This window comes from Lonchura striata, chromosome 3 (genome assembly GCF_046129695.1).
Source record: "Lonchura striata isolate bLonStr1 chromosome 3, bLonStr1.mat, whole genome shotgun sequence".
Taxonomy (NCBI): domain Eukaryota; kingdom Metazoa; phylum Chordata; class Aves; order Passeriformes; family Estrildidae; genus Lonchura; species Lonchura striata.
This window is the reverse complement of record NC_134605.1, coordinates 42,026,042-42,053,398: the sequence shown is the minus strand read 5'-3', so window position 1 is coordinate 42,053,398 and position 27,357 is coordinate 42,026,042. Positions and strand designations below refer to the sequence as shown.

The window sequence follows — 27,357 nt, the reverse complement described above, 5'->3', positions numbered from 1 at the left end:
GGCTTAACATAAACTTAGTGGAAGAAGGGTAGAGGAACTGCAGTGCATGCTTACAAAGTGTACAGGGAGCACAGACTACACCTTGCTGGCAGTGGAGTTATGCTTTACATTAAAGACAGCATAGAAGAGAGTCAAATTCATAAACCTCAACAATAATGAGTCCTGAAGAGGCAGAAATTCCAGTCCTATATGGAAAGAATAGAATATTTTTATACCTAGTTATCTTTAAATGTATCTGTTAATTTGTTTGTGTGACTAGTGACAATACAGGATATGGTGGATCAGTTACATTTGCATCATTCTTTTGATGGGGTTCTGCAAATATAAGTTGTCTAGAAAAATGTTGTTATTCCTTGGCCTCTCTACAGTCCCAGCATACTAACTTTGAGACATTGTTTTCCTCTTACAACTTTAATCTGTTGAATAGTTTGGCTTTCCGTACAGTTATCCTTCCTATCAACTCTAGAAAATACTTCCTCCTCTTTAAGGCAAAAAGCGTACCTAGAGCATTTCTATATAAACATCATCAGTGGTTCCTTTAATGGCTGTTTAATGTCTTATTCATGGTGGCCTCTGATCTTGAGTCCCTCTGGATAGGCAAGCCACCTCTGATATGCAAAGCATATCAAATACAGGAACTAGAGACGCTATTGATCAACCCTACCCATGCACTGAGCATAATGGGAGGAAAAATGTGAGCATGTCATCTACAGTTGCTATAAAAACTGAAGTTCTCAGCTTGAGTGACACTACCTGTACTTACCCCTGTATGGTTATGACTGTGTGATAAACCTCAAGTGTATCATTATGGTTATGTATGTATGTATGATTAAAAGCTCTTAACCTGTTTTTTGTATTTTCTTCTCAATTCTCATTTCTGCAATAGGAGAGCTATCTTAAGAATAAAAGTTTCTGTCTTCTGTCTGCAAAAAAATGTGGCTTTGATCTAACTGATTGAATGCTTAAGAGAGCAGCTGTCAAATTAAACACTCATCTTTCAAGAAAACAAATCTTTCCAAAGTGCTACTTACATGTCTTCTATTCTTGGCTTAAACTACAAAATCAGAGTTGCAAAGCTTTCATGCACTATAGATCTTCAGGACTAAAGGTGATGAATTCTACATTGCTTTAGACTCCACTTTCTGAACAGGAAAAATATAGTAAAATCCAATTTCATAATGTCTCCTTTTCCTGTTGCTCTTGCTTGTTGGTAGTTGTGAAACAAATGCAAAATTCAAGAGCACTGGTTCCACTTGTGGCCTCTTATTTTCATAAAATAGTTTGAATAATGAAAGCTGAAAATACTAACCCCCTATAAACAATATTCCCATCTGTTCTGCTTAGATACTGGACTTTTGGCCAGATTATACTTTTTGCTGTGCAGCTACTGAGCTTAAAAATTTTTGTCTCTACTTGCATATTATGCATATTTATACTGACTGAAAGAAAACAAAAGAATGTTATGTACCTGTGATGTGAAACCAGCTGAAATTGCTTTAATTCTTGTTATTCCCTAAAGTACAGGACGTTTTGAAGCCTGGCCTGTATATGTATACATATACATATGTATATGTGTGTTGTGTGAAATATTAAAACAGAATATTCATTTGATACATTTCTATACAAATTCAACTGTTTGTGTTTGTGGCTTAAGAATATTCCAGGTCTCTAATTTGCAGCATGTTTTTTGGGTTTATTTTTGGTGTGATATTACTGCAGAAACAAATTTACCTCCAACCAAAGGTAATTCTAGAAAAATAAGATATTATGTTGATATCAAAGGTAATGCAGTAGGTAATGTCTTGAAATTCATATTGTTAACTGACATCCTTCCAACATTGCATGTACTTGTTTAGCTTAAAGATCCAATAAAATCCAATAAACTTTTATATTTTGTATAGACCATGAACTAAAAGAGAGCTGTGTTCAAGAACTTGTTCTCCTCCACATCCTGGTGCCAAATGTCATAGGTTTAAAAACTTGCATTTTTTTAAAAAGCTTGAATTTTTTGTTAAATCTCTAAAATGCTCAGAACTTCAATTTTATCCTCAGTCCTACTTGAAGGTATTTTCTTCCCTCATATATCTATCAATATAGAAAATAGTCAACACTTTCATAATATTCCATAATGTTCTAGTGGTTGTTCCATAGGAACCCTTTAAATATGTGTCAAATTATTCAAAGGACTGATGCCAAGATTTGAATATGTAATAGTAAGACATAATTAGTTTGGGTGATTTTTTTTTTATTTTTGTTTTGTTTTGTGTTTTTACTTTTTAATGGTGGGTAGTATATTGACTTAACTACTATAGAGATTTCAAGTATAATGTAAAACAGTTTTGGAGTAGCATGTTTGGGAGCTGAGAGGTTTGAATGAAGTAACATGCTTGCATTATTTGAAAATGTAATGTTGGCATAAGTTAAGCATTAAAAAAAATCTTATTGAGATTTCTATGGATTCTAAATACAGTTGCAAACACAATTAATTTCAATAGCTCTTAAGTGTGATAAATAAAGAATTTCAAGGGTCCTACAGGCTAGATTTTTAGTAAACTCTTTATTATCTGTGTTAATACAAATTGCAATTAGCTTTCTCCTGTTATTATATTGCTATTACGCTATTAACTCAAATTTCTATATTGCCTGAACACAAATGTAATGGAGCTCAAGACGCATTTGGACAATGCTCTTGGACACGTTGTATGACTTTTGGGGATATCACATGAGGATTGATCACGCATTGCAGTTTTTGATGTTCTGGTTGGACATTAGAGAAAAAATTTGAAAGACAACTAAGAAGGCACTTAAACACTGGAATGAGTTGTGACATTTCATTAAAATTTTTCAAGATTTAGCCAGACAAAGACATAGCTAAGCTCATCTAATGTTTTCTGTAGTTACAGTTAGAGCCAGGAAGATGGTCAAGATTATCTCCTTAGTCTTGTAAAACTTCATTTAATTTAAAATTATTTTATTTTAAATAGAAATAAACAGGTTTTTTATATTATCTCCTGTTATAGAATAGAATTAATCCCTGATTTTTCAGGTTACATTAGTTTTCTTTTGATAGCATGAAATAACAAAAGCATTTTCTTTTTGTTTTTGTGCACACAATAAATGGCTACAAAAATTTAGAAAGGACTATTACTTAGGTATTTTACATTTACGTCATCTTTCCAGTATGTCCTGGTTTTTGCAGGGACAGAGTTAATTTTCTTCCTAATAGGTGATGTGATTTGGATTTAGTATGACAATAATGTTGAAAACACACTGATGTTTTAGTTGTTGCCAAGTAGTAGTTATACCAAGTCAAGGATTTTTCAGTTTCTCCTGCTCTGCCAGCAAGAAGGCTGGATGGAGAGAAGAAGTTGTGAGTGACACATCCAGGACAGATGACTCAAACTGGCCAAATTCTATACCATATGATGTCATGCTCAGTGTATATAAACTGAGGGAAAAGCTGGCTTGTGCATCTGGTGCATCTGCTTGTGAAGTGTCAGTGAGTGGTGAGCGTTGTGATCACTTGTTTTGTATATTATAATTATTTCATCATTATTGTTATCATTAACATTATTGTTATTTTCTTCCTTTTGTGTCCCATTAAACTGTCTTTATTTCAACCCACAAACTTTCTCACTTTTATTCTTCTGATTCTCTGCCCCATCCCTCCTTGGAGCGGAGCAAATGTGTAAGCAATTGGCTGTGTGGTACTTAGTTGCTGTCTGGAGTTAAATAAAAACACAATAGTAAGTTGCAGAGGTAGATACAGACATATTAGAAGTCTTTGGAAATATGTTATTATCTTGGATAGCTGTAAAAAGTAGAGTTAGAGAAATTAGATTGGATGGTTCTGGATAGTCTATACTTTCAGGTTACTTAAGAAAAAAGAAAATAATGGAATATAAGTCACTGTCTTGGGAGATAACACTTATGAGAGATTAGAAAAATTAATCATTGGAGATATTGAAGCAGGGACTACAAACCCAAGAAGATAATTTATTGACCACAGAGTTCCTTTATCCAGAGGAATAAACAAATGGGTCAATGTATCAAAGAAAGAACAGATGCAGAAAAATGAAGATGCAAAAAGTTAACCAAATGAACTGGTCAGAGCATGAGAGGCCTGTTTGGTTCCAGTCCTACAGATTTTTTATCACTGGTGAGAAATAAGTGTAAATCCTAATATGCAAAGCATAAACACCTTGAATTTTTAATGACTAATAAGTGGTATCATTTGTAGATCGTCCCTTCCTTTCTGAAATACAGCAGGTTTTCAAGTGTTTGTTTGTAGGAGCAAGTGCAGAAAATAGTGTTGCCTCTAATTTCATAATTAAGATCTTCTCAATCTGGTGAAAGAAAGCTGAAGGTTCTTTATGCATGTCTTCAAGACTTGCCTCTGCATAAAATTTTTCAACACACTTTCATACAAAGGAAATTCTTACTCTACACTTAACACCAATAAAAATCAGAAAACTGTATTTGTTGGTATGCTTGATTTAATTCACAGTATTTTCCATCTTCATTTATTCCAGCTCGTTTTCTTATTTCTTCCATATTCTCTTCTTGAGTCATACACAGTGAAGTCTGTTTGACTTTCTATGTGGTTTTAACATATGCTTCAGTTTTACAGACTGTTGATGTGTTAGCGGATGTTGACACAAATTTGAAAATAGTTGGAAAAGAAAAATCTAAGTGAAATGGAATTTTCAGATTAGCTTGGTTGAGAAAAGTCTATGTTTTGGTTTTTTTTTAATGAATCCTGGACCTCTTAACATAGAAGTAATTTAAATATAATCTTAATGATCTTCATTTGGTTTGTTGCTCTAAAGAAAACTGCTTACTGGAAAGATCTTCATTAAAGACATATGTTCTTTTCTTTTGAACTGCAGCTCACCACAGCCACCTTGGATGGCAAACTTCGATTGTTTCTACCCTGATACTCGCCAACCTGTGGAGCTTTGGCCATGATACTCTGAGAATAATGACTTGATGAGAGAAAGGAGACTGGTAACTGGCCAGAAGCAAGTAGCATAATATTCCCTTTTAAACTACAGTTTTCTTCTTATATTATTTTCAGGAAGTTCCTCAAGCTGTTCTCAAAATTTTTCTGCTGTAAAACCCGTTACCTTTATTGGAAAAACAAGGATGAAAGATCACAAAAAGGAGGAGACTACTCATTCTGACTTTGTTCTAGCAAATCACCACAGAAGTGGCTTTCAAAGGTCTTCTTGCGTTTTTATGGTTAGGTGCATTGTGTAGTGCTTTGCTAGATGGGCACCACTTTAATCTAGAAAATTCAAGTAAAATAACAAGTGTTCCATCTTTAAAGCTAGATCAGTTTGTGACAAATTTTTAAATTAGTCTGAAAGAAAGAAGGATTGTATGTCTTTCTGAAATGCCATGAAAGTCCTTCTGCTATACTTTGGGGTTACTGGAATCAGCATGGATTTTGTTTGACATTAGAATTTTGCTGGTTTACTATTTATACGGTTTTGTAAATTTCTTAGTGAACATGTGACAAATGTCCTCTCTTTAAAAGAATCTATTTCTGTCTTTTAAATAACTGTTAAATATTTTCAAAAATGCTAAAATAATATGAAAATAAAGTTATCAGAAAAAAAATGTTAATTTCTTGTATTATTCCTAGGTTACTAGTCTTGCTCTTAGAAAAGAGTTTTTAGACAACCTTTTTTGTTTTGGCTATACATTCTCATTCTTCATTGACTTTAGCTAAGAGTAGAGAGCAGATATATGACTGGCAAAAGGAGATGGAGTTTTTCTTTTCCTTGCAAAATTGTGCTGCCTTTTCAAAGTTAAAATTCCCACAACATAATTTATTAATCAGATTACGTAAAAAAATAAAAAGATGAAAAATTTGAGTTACTACCCCTACTTTAACACCAATCAGTAAATCCAGATCATTTTCAGTACTGTAAAGAATGTTTTATTTAATAGCTGTCCTTGATTTTTGCATATAATATTAAGTAGATCAAGTTATTTCTATAAATTGTTTAGTTTCCATTAAAAATTCTTTTGTAAAGGATTTAGAAGTTTTTTGATGAGCAAAATCATACACTGGTGGGATACACTGTATTCTCATGTTCTCTAGAACACAGTGATATAATCAATGACTATAGTAGTGCAGCCAGATCATACTCAGCAGAACTCTGAATATCAGAATAAGGTTTTGTGTGATCAAAGAAAATGTGAAATAACCCATTTCAATACTTTTAAATACTCTTTCAGTTCAAAATCAGATTAACCAAGAAATCATCCTCTATGTTGCAGCTAAATGCTGGTATGCCACATTTACAAATGATCGGCAAGATTTAAATTTTAATTTCCACCACAGGGGTCTTCAGGATGGTCTTATTCAAACTTAATTTAGCTAATTTTCTCATCTGCATGCTCTGAATTCCACACCAAGAGTCACTATCTAATACAGAAGATAGTCCATAGCTGTATTTCCAAGTAAAGTGTTTCTGAGCCGTGGGTTGCAACTTAGTAGTGACTGACTCTTCAGGCAGGTTGAAATATCTGCTAAAGAGCTATGAACTATAATTACGACTTTTTTAAAGAAGCACCACATTTTTTTGACAGAAGAATAATATCCTCAGGCTTAAGGCAGAAGACACTTAGAAAAACTATGAATTCTTGCTGCAAGCATGGAGTTTGTCACAATCCCCATTGGACTGAAATAAAAGGGAATTATTCCATTTTTTAGATCTCTTACCTTCTAGAACTACCTGCTGTTATTACCAGTCAAACAGTGTGTATCCTTCTAATCTTGAGCTAGTTTAATTTCTGAACTTTTCTTCCAAATATAATGTATTATCTCTCTTTCCTTAAAGTGAGACTCAGCTGTATGCTGCTTTCTGGTAATTTTATAAAGGCCTTTTTCAGGATAGAAAACTCTTTGGGGCATTTTGACTGTGACCACAGCATCATCACTCCATGCTGAATAGGGACATTCATCTGTTCAGCCCTTGCAGATGTGCAGCTCTTCCACAGCCCAGAAATTTGTTAACCCCTTTTTCCCTCAGGGGAGACAGAGAATCTGCCCTACCACACAGGCACTAGAACTTTTCAAATGGAAATTCACTGTAAATTTTTTCCATCTTAAGAAAGAAAAAAAATCCCCCCCTGGACTCCTCATAAATGCTTGAATGCTTGTGGTTTTGAGAATGGAAAACTTTAGCTGACACACTTCAAGTTTGGCAAAGTTAAGTGCTTGAAAGAATATTTTTCTAATGGCAAATAGGAGGAAAAAACTGTTGTGGATGGTGTTACCATCTTATAATATTATATTTAGAACTTTCATAATTGCTAGAATTTTCATAATCATAATCCTTCTGAGATCTCTTTAATAGAAGGACACAGGAGAGTGTACTTAATTGCTAGTTAAAGTCATGAGGGTGTATACAGAGAAGCAGCATCTATACCTTTGTGTTTTTAACAGGCAAACCTGACAGTCTATATGTTCAGTTTCTGTTCTAAAGACATAGCTATTTGAAATTAGAAAATCCCAAAAACAGATAGGAAAGATTCCTGGTTAGCTAAGGTGGATAGCATGCTCCATCTAAAAACAGTGACACAGCTGCAAGTGTAAATAATTAACATGCCATTTAAAGGAATTTTGAGTATATTTTCAGACTTCTTTTAGGGAAAAAAGTGATTACAATATAACTCCCAAATAGCTTAAGAAAATTGAAAGTCTTGCTTTAAGGAATATGTAGCAATATGTGAGGAAAACAGCTGACAGAAGAATAGTCTAGTTTTATTAAGTATCTGCTGTGTCATCTGTCCTTGAGTGTCCTATATGCTGGGGAAAGGAGTGGTGGTGTCGTGACTTTCTGTGTGCTGTTATGTGGGGGACTTTCTCAGCTGAACATCTACCAAATGCCACAGAATTCTTAAAATGCACACCACTTCTTTTCTGGTGTGGTAAAGGTCAGAAAGCACAGCAGGGTGGCCAGCACTGTTGTGAAGCAGATGCTGTTAGAAACTGTTTGGAATTAAGCAATTTGCAAAATGTCAGGTATATAAATTTGCAAAATATCAGGTCCCCAGTATTCTGTATAGAATCAAATATACAGGCAAGCTTGGATTGTACCATCAGGAGGAGGGGAAGAGGAAGCCCATGAACTCTGCTTTCTCTTGGCCTTTTCTATCTCATTAATTCACCATGAATGAAGTGCTTTTTGGATGTATTCTCCAAGACTATATTGCTTTCCATTATACATTATGATTGCATTTAGATACAAAGTTATATAACTCTGGAATATATGGAGGTAGTCAGCAGCACTTATTTTCTTTTTTCCATTAATTTTTCATTAAATCATACCAAATTCTCTTTTCAGAACTGTGTTGTAGCTTTTATTTTCCCTTTTAAAAAATGAATAGAGCTATTTGTCTCATGTCATTTTACTGCAGAAAGAGAAAATATCAATAAAAATATATAAAACTTGAAAAAAAAAATTGGTGCATGCCTAATAAGTAAAAATTAAGTAGTAGGGAATTCCTGTTAAAATCTAATTTAACATGCCTTGCTTCAATGCATGAGTGGCAGTCCAAAAACATGGAGCAACATAAACTAAAGACTAAAATATGATCTTCCCTGAAATCCTTGCAGGTTTGAAAGTGAAGTTAAATTAAGGTGAGTTAAATCTCTAACTTTACTTCCCTCCAAAGGCAATGCAGTGAGGTAGCACTAAATGCTTCTACTAGGCTATGTTGATTCAGCCTCAGCTGAATTGTCCTCTTTTAAGGACAATGTAAGATGCTGTTCTGGGAGATGCTGCTTTTTTATCCTATTGTCTACACTGAACCCACCAGCATTCTCATGATCATTTAAGCCAAATTCTGCTCTTCAGAATTCTGCACTTTATTAAAACCAGAGTAATTCTGCATATTTTTATGAAAAAGGTACAGCTGTTAGTGAACTCCGTCTCAGGTATTTTAATAACTTTGAAGGGGAAACAGTATACTTGTGTTAATAACAAATTTTTGTTGACAAAATGGTATAGAGTCTAAAAATTGAATACACCTGTGAAGGGCTACAGAAGTCGCTGATGTCTGTGCTAACTGGTTTATGTTAAATCTTTATGTTTGGTGTGAATATAGTGTCTTTAACTAAAAACTAATGTTCATTCAAAAATTAGTGTTAAACTGAACGTCTTTCATATATATGTTTTCATGAAAACTGCACGTTGTTAAAGGGAGATACTAGACCAAACAGAGTAAATGATGTGGCATAAATTATATTTATTGCTATGATGAATTTGTTTTAGCAAAGCAATGTGCACTCCATTAGATTAGTGTGCAATCCATCAGATTAGGACCTTCCAAATTAGTTTTATGTTGTGTCTGAAATGAAATGAACCACAATTAAACATTTCCACTGACTTAGGTAATGTATACAATGAAACTCATACCTTCCCTTCTGTCCAAACAAGAGAGAGATTTTTACTTCTTTGGTTTAGTTTTGCTGGATGAAAATATGTTCCAAAGTACAAAGGTATTGTAAAATAATGTTACAATTAGCTTGCCTCTACCATCCGGTCCCAGAAGACCCCCTGGGAAGTCATTCCAAAGACCAGCCCAACAACCCAAAGCATTTACTTCTAAATCATTCATAAAAGATGTTTGTCTAAACTGCTCCTCAAAACCTCTGGTGACAGAGGTTCCACAGCTTTCCTAGGGGGGAAATCCCCTTGGTGCAATTTAAACCCATTATTCTCTGTCTTAATCCATTAAGTAGAGAGGATAATTCATTATCTTCTTGTTTTAGCAACTCTCTACATACTTGACATTTGTTATCATGTCTCCCCCTGAGACTTCTCTTTTCTACTTTAGACAAAACCGGTCATTCAGTCTATCTTCAAAGGTCCTGTTTTCTAGACCTCTGTTAATTTTTGCTTTCTCTGAACTTTCTATAGTCCCATGTTCCTCTTTCTGGCAGTGCAGTGCTCTCAAAAGTTTAGATCAGTATGTGCTGTGCTAGTGCAGTTGGGGTGAAGGCATGGCTTGGTGCCTCTTAAATATGGAACTCATAATCTGGCATTCCACTGTGCTCTTTTGTCCACAGATATGTGGCAATACTGACTCATGTCCATCCCCTAGGTTTGCTGGATCCTTCATTTCAGCTAATTTTTCCAGCTGGCCACCATCATATTGCATTCTGATCTTGTGCTCCAAACTGCCTCCAGCCCTTCAGTTTTTATTTTTATTGTTTTCTGTTAATCAGATCAGTAATGATGCCAGAGAGTAGAGAAAGTGGATTGCCTGCTGATTTGGCACCTAGGTTATATATTCACTATCAAAAAAGGTATTCTTTTGTTTCTATTGCTCTACATGGACATGCTCATGAGAGAAGATTTTTAGTGGATAATTACCTGAAATTACTGTTCCCAGTGAAGGCAGGGCACTTCAGCTTTTACTGATGTTGCTGAGGACAACAACATGTGTCATTGTTACTTTATTATTTCATGGTGCAAATTTTCTCTTCCTTCACTCATCCAGACTTTGTGTAGAGGCATTAGTCCTCTGCTGCAAATAACAATTTATATGCAGACATTTTAGTTTTATTTGAAGGCATGGGCTTTGAAACACTGTTGGTCTCACTCTCCTTTTAGGTTCAAGGAGGTTCATACAAATCATAGAATAGTTTGTGTTGAAGGGAACCTTTAAAGGGCACTTTGACCAGCTCTTCTACCACGAGCAAGAACATCTTCGGCTGTATTAGATTTCTCAGAGCCCCACACAGCCTTGTTTTGGGTGTTTCCAGGGTTGGGGCATTTATCAGCTCTCTGGACAACCAGTTACAGCATTCCTACCATGAGAAAGGCAATAGGTGCTTGGACCAGCTATGTTGGCCAAAATGACTTCATGATTGTTTTATACTGAATCTCTCCAGTAATTTTCGAAGAGTGGTTCCTCATTTGCACTGATAGAATTAAGGCGAGTTAAATGTCTGACTTTACTTCCCGCCAAAGTCATTGTAGTGAGGTAGCAATAAATGCTTCTGTTTGGCTGTGTTGATTCAGCCTCAGGAAATTATCATCTTTTAGAAGAGACAGCAAAAAAACCCCAAACTATTACTATTCTCATCTTCAAGATGGCATTTTCTGATGTTTTATGCAGCTTCCATGTAAAGGCTACATTGTGCCACTGCAGGAGCCTACTGGACCTACTGGAGGTTCCTGGCTGCTGCTTCTATCATTAGCTGTGTCAAGGATAAGGAGCTTGGATATTATTGCATAATATGTCTCTGAGCAGTTGAATAAGAAGAAGAATAGAATTCTGCAATTTTCTTGAAGCCAGAGGAAAAAAGAAAGCTATGTAAGGTAAGCTATTTCTCCATCAGATTCTTCCTGTGACAATTAATAAGAATAAAAGCAAAGAATAAAAGTTAACCTGATTTTTATGACCCTTGTTTTAATTTAAAAGCAGGGCAGGAGTTCAAAGGTCTGAGTCTCATTAGGCTTAAAGTCTTAATCCAACATTTTTTAAGTCTTTACATGAAAGAAGACTTCTAGTCATCTACCGGTATCACCCAGTATCTTTCTGCTTGTGGCAATTGCAGGGAGTAAGCTTAGGCACACCAGATCTTCCTGATACATTCTGTTGTTTTGAGCCACAGGGAAACAGTAAATAAGAAAAGGCAGCTATCTCTTAAATACAGGCTCAAATTAAGGGTTCACTGGAATATTGTTTGAGTACTTCCCATTTGTCTGTGGGGTCTGTAAGGGCAAATTTATCCTAGAGCCATCTTGCAATGTGAGCTGTGAAAACTAACTACACAGAGTAATGTAGTTGTGGTTCTGCTTCCATGCTGTTGCTTAGAGATCTGCCAAAATGCCTGGATGAACAGCTTTTTACTTTCCCAGGGCAACACCTGCCCCTAAATTTACCATTTAATCTCTCCTTTAGGCAGAGAGAGATGCCTGTGTGTCGTTTACTCTCCCTCAACGCCCAGAAGTGTCTAGTTTTACCCACTTGCATATGGGGCTCACAGGCAGCTGCCAGTCCCTGGGTAGGAAGCATTGCCTCACGTCTGTGCACACTGACTAACCAATCCCAAAGCCAGGCCTTGGGGGAGGATGCTAGTTTCAGGTAGTAGCAATCCCCCAAAAAAGGAGACCAGAGGCTGAAATTGTTCCTGGCCCAATGCCATGCACTCGGCTAGGGTTGCACCAGAGGCGAACTTGACTTAATGAGTATAAAACACACTCTCCGCGACCACTGAGCTAAAGATATCTTGAGAAAAGAAAATAATAGCTGAAAAAAATGAATGAAATGTCTTCCACCCTGTGTGATCCTGTGCTGTGAAAAACACAGTTACAAGGAGCTTTTTCCCCTTCTCTAGTTGAAACCATTGTGATCAGTGGTCTGACATAGTGGAACATTTAATTTTACCCATTATTCCTTTTTGCTCCCACTCATGAAATCATAACAGTGAATATAGTCAAGTGAAGCATGATGTATACCAATGGTATTCAGTAAATGAAAATTATCTTTTTAGTTCACTCATCCAAAGGTTTTGTCACTCACTGCATTTTTTGTTTGATTGTTTGCTTTTTAATCTCAGGATAGTAAACTGCACTGAAAGGAAACAAAATTATGTAATAAGACAGTGGTAAAAAAGTAATTTCATGTTTAATTCAAGAGATAAGTTATTTTATTATGTTTTAGAAATATTTTTGTATTTGTACTTTTCAGATTGCCAGCTGATACCTTAATACAACTAATCTTTATAATCTCACTCTTAAGCACCTATTAAAATGGTTTGTATGCTAAGAAAAGGCAGAATAATCTAATATCCAATGATTAAAATAAAAATTGTAAGGATGATGTGAAAGAAACATAGTTTGGGTGGAGGAAACTGGAGGTTTGACATTTTTCTTCCAAGTATGGACATCCACTAAGGATAATGAAGTTGCACACCCATTATATATGTCATAATATACACACACCATCATCATCCCTCAAAGTCTTTTGGCAGACAGACTGGAAAAACGTTTTAAAGTTAATAAATGACAATGGTAACTAACACCTAGCAATATCCCTATGAATTTCATATTTATTGTGTAGGTAATACATTACTTAAGAAGACACATATAAAATATAATTAGGAAGGGAAATAACTTTCTCCCAAATGAAAACCTGTAAGAAGGGTGAGGTTTCCTCCTGTAGTGCTTTTTCCAAGTTCCTTTTACCAGTAGGTTGCAAATTATGTGAAAGATACCAGAGATTCAAATCCCAACCTTCTAAAAGATTCCCTATGAATATAAACTGCCTGTATTTTCTCTAAATTAGCAGAATAAATGATATTCAGAAAATAAATCTGTTAAGTGACTAATTTTATCAAGACCACATGTTATCAAGACTAAATGTGATAGCAAAAGCTATAGCCAAACCAGAAAGGATTTTTTTTGATAATACTGAATCCAGGCTCATGGGACCCTGGCATCAGGTAACCCACTGAAGAGTTTTCCCCATAAAACTGAACTTCAGTGTAATAGAAAACACATATTACTATAAAAATTATAAACAAAATGAAAATAGTTGTTACAGCCACTTCCTCCCTATCCTAACTCCTTCACTGATACTCAGTTGGAAAAACTTTCTAATATAGAAGTTGGGATTAAAATGCAATGTCAGAAAAAGACATTCTGAGCTATTCCTGGGTCTCTTGACCCTTAAGCTAGATGCTTGTCTGCCTCTGCTTTTGCAATTTGCCATTCACTGCAAAAAAAGGACTCTTCTAGAGTCCTTTACTTTGAGTAAAAAAAGACTCAAATGAAATGCTTGAGGCTTCAAAACTTATCCTTGGAATTTTTTCCTTAAGGGAAAGAGCTCTGCAGAAATTCAAAGCTCCAGTCACAATTAGCTCCTGTTTCCCTTGCCCTTCCTTTGTGTGCATGCTTCAGAGGGAGAGTGAGTATGTCTCTGGCTCCCATCTGAAACTGAATTAACAAATAGCCCCATCCGTGGTGCTGACAAAATGAGAATCTCTTCCCAGGAAAAGCTGTATTGTTAAAAGGGCTTTGTTCTAAATGGGGACAAAAGGTCAAAGAGCAGACTTTGGGGTTTATTTCCAAACATGGGCTGATTTCCAGGAAATTCTGCTTCATGAAAGAAAAAATGAAGTTCTGCTCTCCTTACTCCTCCTGTCTGGTTGGTAGGCAGACAGGCTGCCTGCCTCCATATCCTTGCTGTTCATAATAGGAGGGATCATAGGAAGATGGCTTGTTGACAAGACGGATACCTGGGAAGGGGATCCCCAAAGTCCCAGGTGAGGCCCAAGAGATAGTGAATAGCTATTCTTATTCCCAAGCAGTGCAAGGAACAGGAGGGCCTAGAAGTCTGAAAATCAAAATTATTGGATGGGCAAGAAGCCCACTGCTTGGCCATGGGGCTGGCCCTTATGGTCAGGGAGAAAAGCTTGGAGACCTGGTAAGGCTGCTTACTCACCTTGGAGTAGCCTCTACCACCCACAAAATTCAAAGGCCTTCAGATCCCTCGCATATACTGGGAGAGCCTGAGCAAAAAAAGAGACGTGAAGACCTCAAACACATCCTTTGCCAGGACACATACAGAGAAACTAGGAGCCCAATGTATAGATGGGCTGAAATGAAAAAACAGCAGCCTTTTCTCATGGGAGATTATCATCTCCATGAAAAATTTCCACCAGAGCTAGTCAACCATCCTGTATCAGCAAACTCCAGAAATGTACAGGATTTGAAGGTGCTAAGAACTAGAGTGCTCATTTGCTCTGACAGGATGTGTTTACAAATCCAGCCTAGAAAATATCTTGCTACTCCACTCTTTCAGAGAATAAAAAAATCTGTTGGCCCTTATGCAGTTTAAAAAACACTTAATTGCTTTTCTATCTACTAGTATTCTCTCAGATGGTCTGAAATCCTGAATGTCTAGGCTGAGAATAGACTACACTCATCAGTTCATTCTCACTCACTTTCAATGTGTGTTTGCAGAAGAACAAGAGATTTTGGTTTTTATATTTTTGTACCATAAATCATTTTCTGTTAAGCCATTTATCATTTTGATGAAGTTTTCAATTAGAACATGACTAGAATATGACTAGACTGACTGGCAAAATCCCTATGAAAGTAGTAAATTCAAGATGCATCAGAATGCACAGCAACTGCATGGGATTGCCAGGCTATGAGAAGCATAATTTCTCAGTGAAACCCCCTGCACAGCTGCTAGACCTGGCAGATCAATTTGTATTCCAGTGGCTTAAATTCAATAGCAGAACCACAGCTTCCAATTGTATTGACTTGGTTTCACTGAACAAAGCAGGAAGTCAGAGAGGCTTTCCCTGAGCCCAACTGCAGTTTTAAAGTCAACTGCTTGCAATTCAAAACCTGTCTCTTATGTTATTTTGGAATCCTCTCCCTATTTTCTCCCCAGAGATTACAGACCACAGGGGATTCACAGGGCTTACTCAGCCCATTGCCATGCTACATGCAACAGAGAGCCAGTCTTTGGGACACGCCAGCCACAGCACTGACACATTGCCCCAGTGGTCTGCAGGGTCTCTGCCTGCAATGTTACTTGGGATAAGGCTATGACAGATTTGTGGGATGTCTGTTGGATGTCCCTTATCAGGAAGTCCTGATAAATCATGTGAGATTTGTCCTACAGTAAGCACAATGGATTTGTGTTGCTGTCTGGAAATTCTTGTGTTGTTCCTTGCTGGAACAGTGGGGCTCTGCTCCCTCTGCTTGGGAGAATATCTTGTTTCTCAAGACTCTGTCCTCAAAGGCTGATGAGAAGACACCCTCCTAAATTTTTTTGCCATGACGTTCTTTGTGAAGATTTAAATATGAAATGCCAAAAAAACAATGCATGCAAAAAAAAGAATGTAACTTCCAGCTTCAAATGTGGAGGGTGATAATGAAGTTCATGGAACATATGGGAAACAGTACTGCTCTGTTTAGCCACTTGGCTTGAAATGTAGACTCCACGGTGCTTGCTATGCAAACAATGCTCAGTTGATCTATCAAAACAAAAATCATGGCCATATATAATACTAACGATTAAATGCTTATTCTCCAGGATCACATAACATATGGCTTTGTACTAGAATGTACACAGCCCCAAAGGACATCATGTGAATATAAAAGGTTATTGACTCACGATGCCCTGGTTGCGTTCTCTGGCAACATCTCTTCAAGAACAGAGACACATACATAAGTATGAGGACTCTAATGGGTTTTTTTTCCACCTTCATCTTAAGGCATTACTGCCAGCTGTGTTTAGGATTTTTAATAGCAAAATTACACATATTGGTAACTTTGAACTCTGGATTGCGCTGATGATCTAAGAAGCCAGATAGAAGGATGAAATAATGACGTATTGCAGCAATGTTGAAAATTAATTTTTTTTCATCCTGTTCTGCATGATGCTTTTCTTCTGATATTTAATTCCTTCATAAGATAATAAATAAAAGATGGGGCAAGAATAGCTTGCCTTGATTTGTGCAGATCCTCAGAAATACTGTTGGTGTTAGACACAGACTTTTTGAACCTCAATCCTCTTACTGTTTTGGCTTCTTCTCAAGGACTTTTTTATTTCACTTTTCTTGGATTCTCTTCTCCTCTTGCTACCTTTGTTGTATGTCACACACATCTTTTTTATAATTCCTATTAGACCTGCTTGGCAACCTGGAAACCTTTGATTTGCTGAGCTAAGGAAGGCTGTTGATGGTCCCCACAGTTCTCCTTCCATGCTTCCTCTTCCTTTGGCAGCTCTTTAGGGGTCTTGCCCCTGGCGCAGATGTGTGGGCTCTGCTGTTTTCCACCAGAGTAGAGGTGCACAGAGGCAGGAGGGAAGGGATATGGTTGGTACAGGAGTCCAGGCAGGTCCTCTGAGGTCCTTGGGGACAGAGAAGGAGCAGTATCTCTCCTGGATGGGAGTGATGGCAGCCAGGGTCTAGCAAATATGATATTAGTAAGTGCACAGAGGTACTGAAATCTCCTACCAAGAGGGAGCAGCATGCAAGGCTCCTCCTTTGGGCAGGAGTCACTGCCTGGGTGGCTATACCAGAGTCCTGGCTGCAGGACACTGTACCCAATACCTGGAGTCACCTTTCTCCTTTCCACTGCAGATTGCCATCTCTCTATGCATATTTAACACCTGAAGCACAGTGTGAAAACATCATTGCAGTTATTCAAATCAAAGTTGGATTAGCAGGATTTGCACAATAATTTGTATACCAGTCTTGTCTCTGTTTTGTTAATTGTTCATTCTGAAGTGTTTCTATCTAAATATAGGCCTTGTAATAGGGTTTGTTATTTAATATTTTACACTACTTACGTGTGTAAATAAACAGTATGTTTGAATATGTGAAAGGTACAGATGACTTATAAACTGAGCCACCTGCAGTTATTTCATAAAACCTAGTCCTTAGATTGGATGTAAAATTAAATTTCAATAAATTTAACTCTTTTAGCAGATAATTGCTCTGTCTTAGAGGTCTTCCTCTCTGATTTACATATGGATTTTAGCAGGAATAAATAAGTACTAGATGAAATTCTGCTTCTATGTTAGTCTGTTGCAAACTCTACAAGAAGAAACATCAACGTTCAAAATCCCAGAATTTACAAAAACATTATTTTCATGCTCAACAGTTTCTGATTAAGTTTTTTTTTTTTTTTTTGAATGCTGTTCTTATGCTCTAAGTATTTTCCTGTTAATCTGATGCTTTCTAATGCTCTGGAGAATTAATTAAGTCCTTTACTTTCCCTTACTCTAGCAGTTGCCTTAGTCCACAGAGGTGTAAGTGGAGGTGTAGAGCTGTAGATTTACATAACAAACCTGTAGTAGAGGCTGGGGGAGAATCTTGGATTAATTATTCTCCCTCCACCCCACTCGCGAGTCACGAGTCACGAGCTGCCTCACTTCAGAGCTATCTCAGCTGCAGGGCTGTGTGTTGGCCATGTCACTGGGAAAACAACCATGATGGTTTGTCCAGGAATTAAAAATCCCATGCTCCACAGCTGTTGATATTTTGCTTCCTGAGCCAGATTTAGGCAACATATCAGTAGTTCATAAATGAAATCTTTTATCTTCCCTGCCTCTGTTCAGCTAAAGCTGTAAACAGGAATTTTTCTAAGCTGAGCTTGGCTGAGTGTGGCTACAGCTGTTAATCAAACTGAGTAAAAGTAAACATTTGATCGTCTAGAAAGTACGGAAAGGTATGCTTTGTTCTCAGCTGAAATCAGTCATGCTGACCCACCAGAGCATTGCAATATGTCTTCTGGGCTATCATCTGAATTAAGAGCTATCATATAGACAGAAATCCAGCTCAGAGTTTTGGCTCTGACAGTAAAAGAAAGGCTGCAGGTGAAGCAGCAGATCAATTTACCCAGAACTTTCCAGCTCACCGGGTAAAATCTCATTTAGGGTAAACTGTTCTACTGCTAAGATAGAGAGCTGTGTGTGAAGTGAAGACATCTAACTGGCAGGCTGCAGTGATGTGCTGGCCAGGTCAGAGATTTATACTAGCCTGCACCCTGATTAGGTCACTGGCAACCTGTGGAAACAAAGCAGGTTGTACTACAAAGTAAAGGAGTTGCTTTCCAGGTCCTGAGGAGAGGACTTACGTTTGCCAAAACATTCAGAAGTATCATAAACAGCCAAATGGAGACTGACATAAGTTCTTTATCTGAGATGTTTTATCTTGTCTGCCAAGTCCTTAGCTCCTGAAACAAAGAAACTCTGTCTTTGCTCATGCAGAGCATCTACAGCCAAAAGCTAGAGGTGACTGACTTCACCCTGTCAAGCTGCTCTCTGTGCCTACCAGATCCTTCCCAGAGCCACACTCCTGGCACAGGCTCAGAGCCAGAGCAAACCTAAGAGAAGGGAAGGGGCCACTGGCATGCAGTGGTACCAGAGGTGATGTAGGGGTGAAGGTGTCATCCCCACTAGTCTCCAGGTGCTGCTTTCTTAGAAGAAAGGCCAATTCTGCTTGGGACATGCAAGAACAAGAGTGGGAATTGAGAGCAGGAATCCAAGGGGACCCAAAGAGGGGCAGAAGTGCCAAGAGAGACAGAGAAACACTTTTTCAAATCATAGGACAGGTAGCTGTAGGTGGAGGAGGGCTTGTGGGGCCAAATGACTTCCAAGGGAGCTAAATGAGATCTGTGAAGGCATGCTTTGGGCTTCATTTGGCCACTGTATTTAGGCAGACCTGCACTAACTGGCTGCTTAATTCAGAGGTTGAATTTTTTAGGTCATTGCTCACACCCAGATTTCCTGTAAGGATATGCATTTGCATTAAGGACAACTTATTTTGGGGCTAAAAGAAGATGGCATCAGTTTTATTCATAGCTGAGTGGGACCATTCCATGGCCAAATGGAGACACTCAAAGGAAAGGGCAGCAGGGATCCAGTCAGTACAAGACAGGTCCTTTAAACCAATCTCACCATTTGGCTTTGCAAATACTGTTTTGAATTACAGCAGTTTACAGTGTGAATAATTTCCTCCCATCTTTTATCACTTTTTCATCATGATTATTATTTTGTCTCTATTGATTTCCTCCCTGCATTTTCTTTAAGTGCTTCCAGACAAGTTGGTTGCCCAGCACCCTTGTCTCACATGTTTTTGTACTCCTGGCTGTTTCCTTACAGGGACACAGTTGGTGCTGGTTAGTGGATTTCTCTAGAACAGACATCTGAGAGAATTCCTTCCTCTTTGGAAATTTTCTTTCCATTCTGAAACATCTTTGCTCTTTCTCCCTGTGTTGACAGTCAGTTGAAAATGCATGTTTGCTTTCAGGAGGATGTTGGGTTTTATTGTTTTTCTTTAGTGACTGAAGGGATATGCAGATCTCACAAGCTGAGTCCTGTGTGGAGCAGCACCTTTTAAGTTAACAAAATAATACAGATAAAAATGATGATTTTTAGAAGTCTGAGTTATGAATCAAGTTCTATTTAATGGATGATCTTGGATGACCATACTATATAAACCAGTGATTTAGGCTTAAAATTAGGCTTAAAAGCCAGACTGACGTTCCTTAAAATCTTATGTTGCATTAAAACAATAAAGGAGAAAACATAACTAAAATAAGTAGGCTATGATTCCGATCCTCAGTGCCATTCTTTCCTATTAATATTATACTAAGAATTTCAGAAAGAAATCCTCTTTTCAATACAGCCCTCAACAAAAATAGGTCAACCAGGCAAATACAAGAGCTGCAGTGGGTGAACAATTAATATTAAACATGTGTCTCATCTGGGCCATGATGAAGACTTGTATTAACAGTTATGTACAAAGAGCTTCAATGTTAACAGAGCAAGAAGTAAAAATGAAACTTTTCCATTCCAAAGCCCTTAACTTTGAACAGGTAAATATACCCTAAACATCTTGAAAACAATGGAACATTCTCCTGTAGGTATCTCCCCTAGGGGATGAACTCAATGTTGCTGAGCAGGAGGGTACTTTTAGAAATGAGATGTAGTCCCAAAAGAGATGTGTGTCAACTACATGAGTTTCTTGCCCTATCAGAAAAAGGATCAAACCCTTGGTAGGAATTAAATAGGAAAAATATGAATAATCAGGAATTGCAAGAGCAGAAAATAGAAAGAATTCAAGATGTTTTCATTGCATTCTTATACCACCAGACACAGCTGACTTCTGTCCTGAAATATTTGTCCTTCTGATACTAATTTTAAATAAATCTTTGAGAACATTTCAGAAAGCTGAAGTGTGCTAATGTTCTGCCAATATTTAAGAAAAGTGCTACACTGTGTTCAGACAAACAAAATACTTGATCTAAATTAAGTCTTGGGTAAAATAATAGTGAAATTGATAGAGGTAACAAATGATGGTTAAAAATACAAGCTATAAATTCTGATGGCATGATTCTGAATGCAGGGAATGTTATTGTTAAACAGAAGTTACATACATCTTTGATACAGTTTCTAATGACCAAAGCAAAAGATTTGCATGATGGAGTGTATTTAGACTTTGTAAAGCAATTTGCTGAGTATGGCAAGGTATTTGAAGTTAGCACTGCAAAAATGAAATGTGTTTTAAATAGATTCATGACTGTGTGTGAGATGAATCTATTAAAACTCATTGAAAAAGTAATCATCCCTGGAGAATTATTATCAAATTAATTATTTAAGAAGGCATACTGTATTAAGCCATTGTTTGGCTGACAATCTTCAGTGTATCCATAACATGGAGGAGAAAATATAAAATGGATAAAGTATGCCAGTGGATCAAAACTGGTGGTTTTGTGCAAAAATGAGAACATGGCAGCTGGAGAACACACAGCAGGTTTACAGCTAATGTTTAACTTGCAACATGAAACTGGAACGCAGATGGGGAGACCTAGAAGTGTAGCACAGTGATTTTGCTTTGAACTTGTCAGACACTGAAGATTCAATGCTGCTGTCAACCAGAAAAAGATGAAAAAACATTAGAGAGCGCAGGTAAAACAGAATACTAGAAACAATTGAAGAGATAGAGAAATTATTTACATGGCATCATTTAAACTGCTTCAGCTGTTTAGATTATCAAAAAGATGGGTCTTGGAAGCATAATTTAAATACCTTCATGTCTGGGCCAAAGCAAATACTACATTTTTATTTAATCTATACAAGAAAAGATAGCAAGAATCTGTAATCATATGTTTTTATCGGTGCTCAAGAAAAACTACCAAGGGAAGTGGTGAGTTCTTTGTCTTATGCAGTCACAGGGTGCCTTTGAGAGCAGTGAAAATGAATGAAGTGACAAGAATGGGGAAAAAGGAGCTTCTCCAGAACACAGCCATGGGACCTGAATGCCTTTAAATCCAACCCAGCCAGTGTTAACTGGAAAGGTGTTTGGCCATATTGCTTTGCTCACATCCTTTCTAGGAAGTGAACCCCAGAAAAACCTTAAACAATGATCTCAAAGTTGTTCTTAATTTGTCTGTAAATTATAGTAAAAGTGGTAGATTAGCAACAAAGTTTCAAGCAAGAAACTTTATATCTGCTCCCCATCCTTGGCTCTCCAGCTGTTGGTTTTCATTAACAGAATGCAGTTATATTGAGAAGAGAAGGATCTGGGTGCTGGTGACATCCACCCCAACACTTAATTCCACATCTGCAGAATAATCCAGCACAATGGATAAAACAATGGAATTGTGAGCCATCTGCATCTACTCTAATCTTTTTGTCATCTAGAAGGATTTACAAGGCCAACAGCATCTTCTGCAACTCTGCATGAGACCAGAAAAAGCTCTAGATGGTCCTTCCTTGCTCTGATTCAACATTGCCATCTTGACTGGTGTGTCTAAAAATGTTGATTTAGGTGCAGAAGTGATTATTTCTTAAAGTGACAGAGTTGCGGGAATCTGAAGCTCAGAAATATAAAAATATTTTGCTTGAATTGAGTGTTAGCTAGTGTTTCAAACTAAGGAGTTGCCCTTGGGATGGGTATTTTGCTGTTGGCAGTCAAATGCCTCATAACTCCCCTCAATTTATTATAAAAAATAAATCAAGCAGTAGAATATTTATTGAGTGTTGGGTAATTGATGAATAAATGTTATTATTTTCTTTTAAACAGAGAGGCAGCTGCCAAAGTTGTGTCTGACAGCCAATTTAGACTAATGGGGAAATTGTAGGTCTGGGGTTTTCACCTGGGCAAGCAATGCTAATTGGATTTGGGAGATGAATGCTAATAGGAGTCCATTCTCATCACTAAAGTTGTGGTCACATGGAGGAGTGATTTTATAAGAAAGGGATTCAGAACGAAGGGGAAGCTAGAAAATATGTGTATTTGGAATGGCCAGTGTTTCAAGGCCTTTAGAGGAGGTTGTGCACAGATTCGAAGGGGAGTGTGCTGAGAGCCTGGAAGGCTGCAGACCTGCTGTGAAGCCCTGGGTCTGGGATAGTTTTGTCTTGGTGCAAAGCACCTTTGAATATTCAAGTGTGTGTTTTGGAGTTGCTGTGCAACATATCCCTCTGGTGTTGAGGAAATGCAAACTTAAAGTTGGTGCTGCAATCCATGATGTCATGGGAACATTATATGGTGAGATGCATATCTGTTTTGTGGTCCTCTTTTGAACAGAGCCCATCATAGGATGATAGTAAATTTTTGAATAATCCTCATACAGGGATTTAATTGGGTTACTCTGTTCATGGAGTCTGCTCCTTTTTCTTTTCTAGCACGGGTGAGTCACTAAAGCCATCTGCTTTATTCTTTTATGTTGGGTGCCTGAAAAGTAAATTTTACATCTTTCTTGGCAACAAAAAAGGATCAGAGGTTTTAAAGCCACTTTAAACATATTTTTTTGAAGTGCTGTTATTTAAAATAAAACCTTAGTGTTAGCTGCCACTTTTTCCCCAGTTATAAGAATTTACTGGCACTTCAAGGGTTTTGGTCTCTGTGCAGGATGCCTACAGAGGCATTTTTCATCAGAACTGGGAATTAAACTGAGAACTAGACTATATTTCCCACCTCCTGATGGCAGGGTTATTTTAAGAAACTGTTAAATACCAGGTACATGCTGCTAGTTTTAGTTGTTTCTGTGAAAAATGAAGCTTGTCCTTGAGGAATTTGCTCTGTTACTCAGAATTACGTTAGCAAAGACATGATTCACCCTTTTTCTGGCTGAGAATCTAGTCATTCTCCACGAAATTATCTCTGAGATGTGTATCAATAACCTCAGATCTCAGCAGGGCTTCTCTTCTGTCCTGTGGATGACATAGCACAGAGAGAACGTGAGTGGTCTGCCAGAGCCTGTGCGCCAGCATTATGGAATGCTGCACATGGCTGCACTTTTCCATGCAATAAATAAATACACTTACTGTGAAGCACAGATTATTTTATTGGCAATAAGATGCACACACCATGTGCAGTACCTGCAATTCACACGGTGATTCCTGATGAAAAGAACAGGTCAAGACTAACCATCTATACTGCACCATGTGCCAAAAATCAACTACTGCACTAACCCTGCAACATATTTTGGTGTCAATACTGAACTCTGTTCTCCATATCCACCTGAATTTCTGCTCTCTTTTCAATGTGGTGAGACAGTTGTCCAGGAGCACTGTGTTAGTTAATATCAGTTATAGACAGGATGAAAAATGAGTGAGAATTGCACTATCAAGAGGAAGCAAAGTCCATACAGCAGAGGAAGAGTTAATTTCTGCCCATAGCAAAGGTACTGAAATTGAAATACACAAATTCATTTACTTTCTGTAATTTCATAACAAAAAATGAAGCCAGAGGTAATGCCATTTTGCCATAAATTCTCACTGAACTATGGCTCATTAGTTACTTTATATTGCTTGGCAAGGTCTGTTTACACATACAGAAATTCAGCTAATTCAATGAATCCCTTCTCTCCTCACAGATACCCCAGTATTCTTGCCTATCTGACCATGCCTTGTGGGTTTACCATCTGTGTGCTGTATACAGAGCTGAGAACATATGCTTATTTGAGGAGGAAAAAAAAAACCTGTTGAGATGCATTCCAGCTACACTGGAATCGTATGGGCTATTTCAGACCAGGCCTGAAAATATTTCACCATGATTCACACTACCTTTTCTGAGTTTTTATGTGACCAGAGATCAGAATCATGGAACTTGGCTCTAGGATTGTTTGAAATGCCACATTTGAAGAGTATGGTTGAAATCTCTTTTTGTCCAAGCTGTGGCTCTTTCAAACCCTCTATTTTGACACAGACTAAAACGACCTTCCCAAAACTTCTTCCTACATGCATCATTCCCAAGGTCCTCTGCTGATACCATGCATGTATTGCACCCTTGTGCTGGACAACAGGTGATGGAGGACAGTGGGAGAGCACTTGATCATCAATATGGAGCCTTGGAACACTTTCTGGATGCTTTGAAAGGCCAGCAGAAGACCATGGGGTAGCTGACAATCAGATTGGGGTTGCTCATGAGCAGTGGTATTTCCACTCTGACAGGGACCAAGGGTGCCCTGGGATGAGGACTGCACCCCTCTGTTTGCTCTGCTGCATAAAGACCTCATGAGATCCCAGTGACCCTTCCTTAGCTGATGTAAAGTTAATTCAGCACTGATAATATTTACATATTGTGTGTTACTTGTTTGTTCACTTTTTTCATACAATCAAGTTTTTATTAATGCTGATGAGAGGGTCTAGCCATGGTATTTCACAACACATTCTGTGTATCTACATTGAAATTGTACATTTATGATAACAATATAAGCAGACAGATGCATACAAATACCCAGGCAGAGGTTTTCCTAATCTTTTATGGCTTTCAGTAAATTTTGGGTTTGGTTTAAGGAGACTTACTTATGATCCCCAAACGGTTTTCCACTGTGATTGCCTTCAGACTTGATAATTTTCCCCTTATTATGCGAACAAACCATTGAGACAAAAGCCATCCCAGGATTTGATCTTACCCAAACCAGCAGTTGGTATTAATTCCAGTGTATAGTTCAAAGTACACAAATCACCATTTTAAAACTATAGCTTAAAACTCCATTCCAGACACACTAAATATTATGTTCACTTTACTCAAGATATATTTCCTCAGCAGCACAGAAATATAGCCTTGACTAGGTCTCCCATTTCCATGAACTTCTTCGTTTAAATCATTCCACAGTGAATTTTGTAGGCAAGGAGCCAAGTAAGTGAATGAATTTCTAGCAAATTTTGGACCGCACTGAATGTCAAATGATCTCAATTTTATTCCCATTTTTAGATCTTAACATGGTTTTTATGCAAAATGGAAAGATTGTTTAGAATATTGCATTTTCACTTGTGCTCTCTGTACAGACACAGACAGACACACACACACACACACACACACACACATTTCCAGGATTTTAAGTCAATGTTTCAGCCAGTGAAACTTCAGGGAGGTACAGCTTTTCATCTTAAGAAAAAACACTGTGATGTGCCACTGGACTAATATTTAAGACATGCAAATTCTAATCACAAACCGACGGGTTCTATTTTCCACCTGAGACATTGTGGATCCCCCTTCATGGCTTCCTGAGATTTCAAGGATACTGAAAATGCAGCTGCTGTTAAGACACACTAGACTCTCCTCAGCAAACAGCCTTGTTCTCTTGGCACCAGAACACCCATCTCCCTCTCACCTTGCAGGCATTTGAAACACTGTAGATTTGCCTTCTCACCTCGACTAAAATAACAAATTGGAAACCAAGCTGGAACAATCAATTTTTCCCCTTTTCCCCATAGAAAGTTTCTGAACACACAGGAATGAAGCAAAGGGATGAAGTAAAAGTAAGCAATTGGGAAATTAATTGACATGCTGAGGTAAACAGTGAAGCTTTAAAAGAAGCCCAATCAGCCCATTTAACAGGAATGAATAACATAGCCAAACTCAACTAAAACCCCAACAATAACAGCAGCATCTTTCACAGATTGTAGGCAAGCTAAGTTCAAGCCAGCAAAATACTTTCCAGTTTATAAAAGTTTTAAAAACTGCCAGGGGATATGTCCTGGCCTTCACAGCAACAGAGCAAGAATGAGCTCCAGCAAATCACATGGAAAAAGCATAAGGGGAGCAGATTTTCCAGGCGTTAATTCAGTGCAAAAGGGGGTCTCCCTTCCAATATTGCAGAGCACTCATGTGTTGGCGGTCTCCTTTCTCACATCACTGAGCCCTCTTGGATGGAGTGCAGGGGGTCTCTTTCCAAATACCCTTAAGTCCAAAGAAAAGGAAAGCTCTGTCTTTTCTAGTATCAATCAGTTATAAGAAAATGGATATATAGAAGGTCACAGGTTTTGCTGGAGAGGCTTTGTGTTTTTTTTCTGGAGGAGAAGGCAGGAATAGCTATAAGGACTTTGGCACATGGTCCTTATGGAAAAAAATATGATAGATTTTAATAGAGTGATAGTCTTCCTACAGAATTCAAAAGTCAATTTGTATAATTGTATAGGAGGGATGTTGGATAATATATTTCTATTGCACTTTTTGGGCTTCACTCATTACATTCCAAAGGATTTTTCCATAAGTGAATTAAGCTGAATATAGTGTACTGGATGCCTCTACATTTCACCTACTGAAATACCACTGACTGAGCTTTAAAAATCTGCAGGTATATAATGTGCATTCACTTTTACAAGTATCCATGATGTTGATCTGTTAATTCTTGCGCAGTTTTCTTGTAGTGTATTTTCATGATCTTTTAATTTGAAATAGCCAAACAAATCAGCAAATCAGATAATAATAAAAAATGCTATGATTTTTCTGGTTTTTTTTTTTTTTTGCTGCTAGAGAGACAGTCAGTGGTTTTGGCTCTCTTATGGGGACAACAAAAACAACATGATCAGTTTGTGTAGATTGCCATGAGATTATTTTGTATA

The 27,357-nt window shown here is 37.5% G+C and overlaps 1 protein-coding gene across 1 annotated transcript in view; it reads left to right on the top strand.

The window, feature by feature from the left end:
- Window positions 1-5,616, top strand: part of WDR27 (WD repeat domain 27) — an 86,884-nt gene extending 81,268 nt beyond the window's left edge. Inside the window, exon 24 of the mRNA XM_077782100.1 lies at window positions 4,890-5,616. Within this exon, the coding sequence (XP_077638226.1) occupies window positions 4,890-4,937 (48 nt within the window). The 3' untranslated portion in view covers window positions 4,938-5,616. The remainder of the gene's footprint in view (window positions 1-4,889) is intronic.
- Window positions 5,617-27,357: the final 21,741 nt, after the last annotated feature.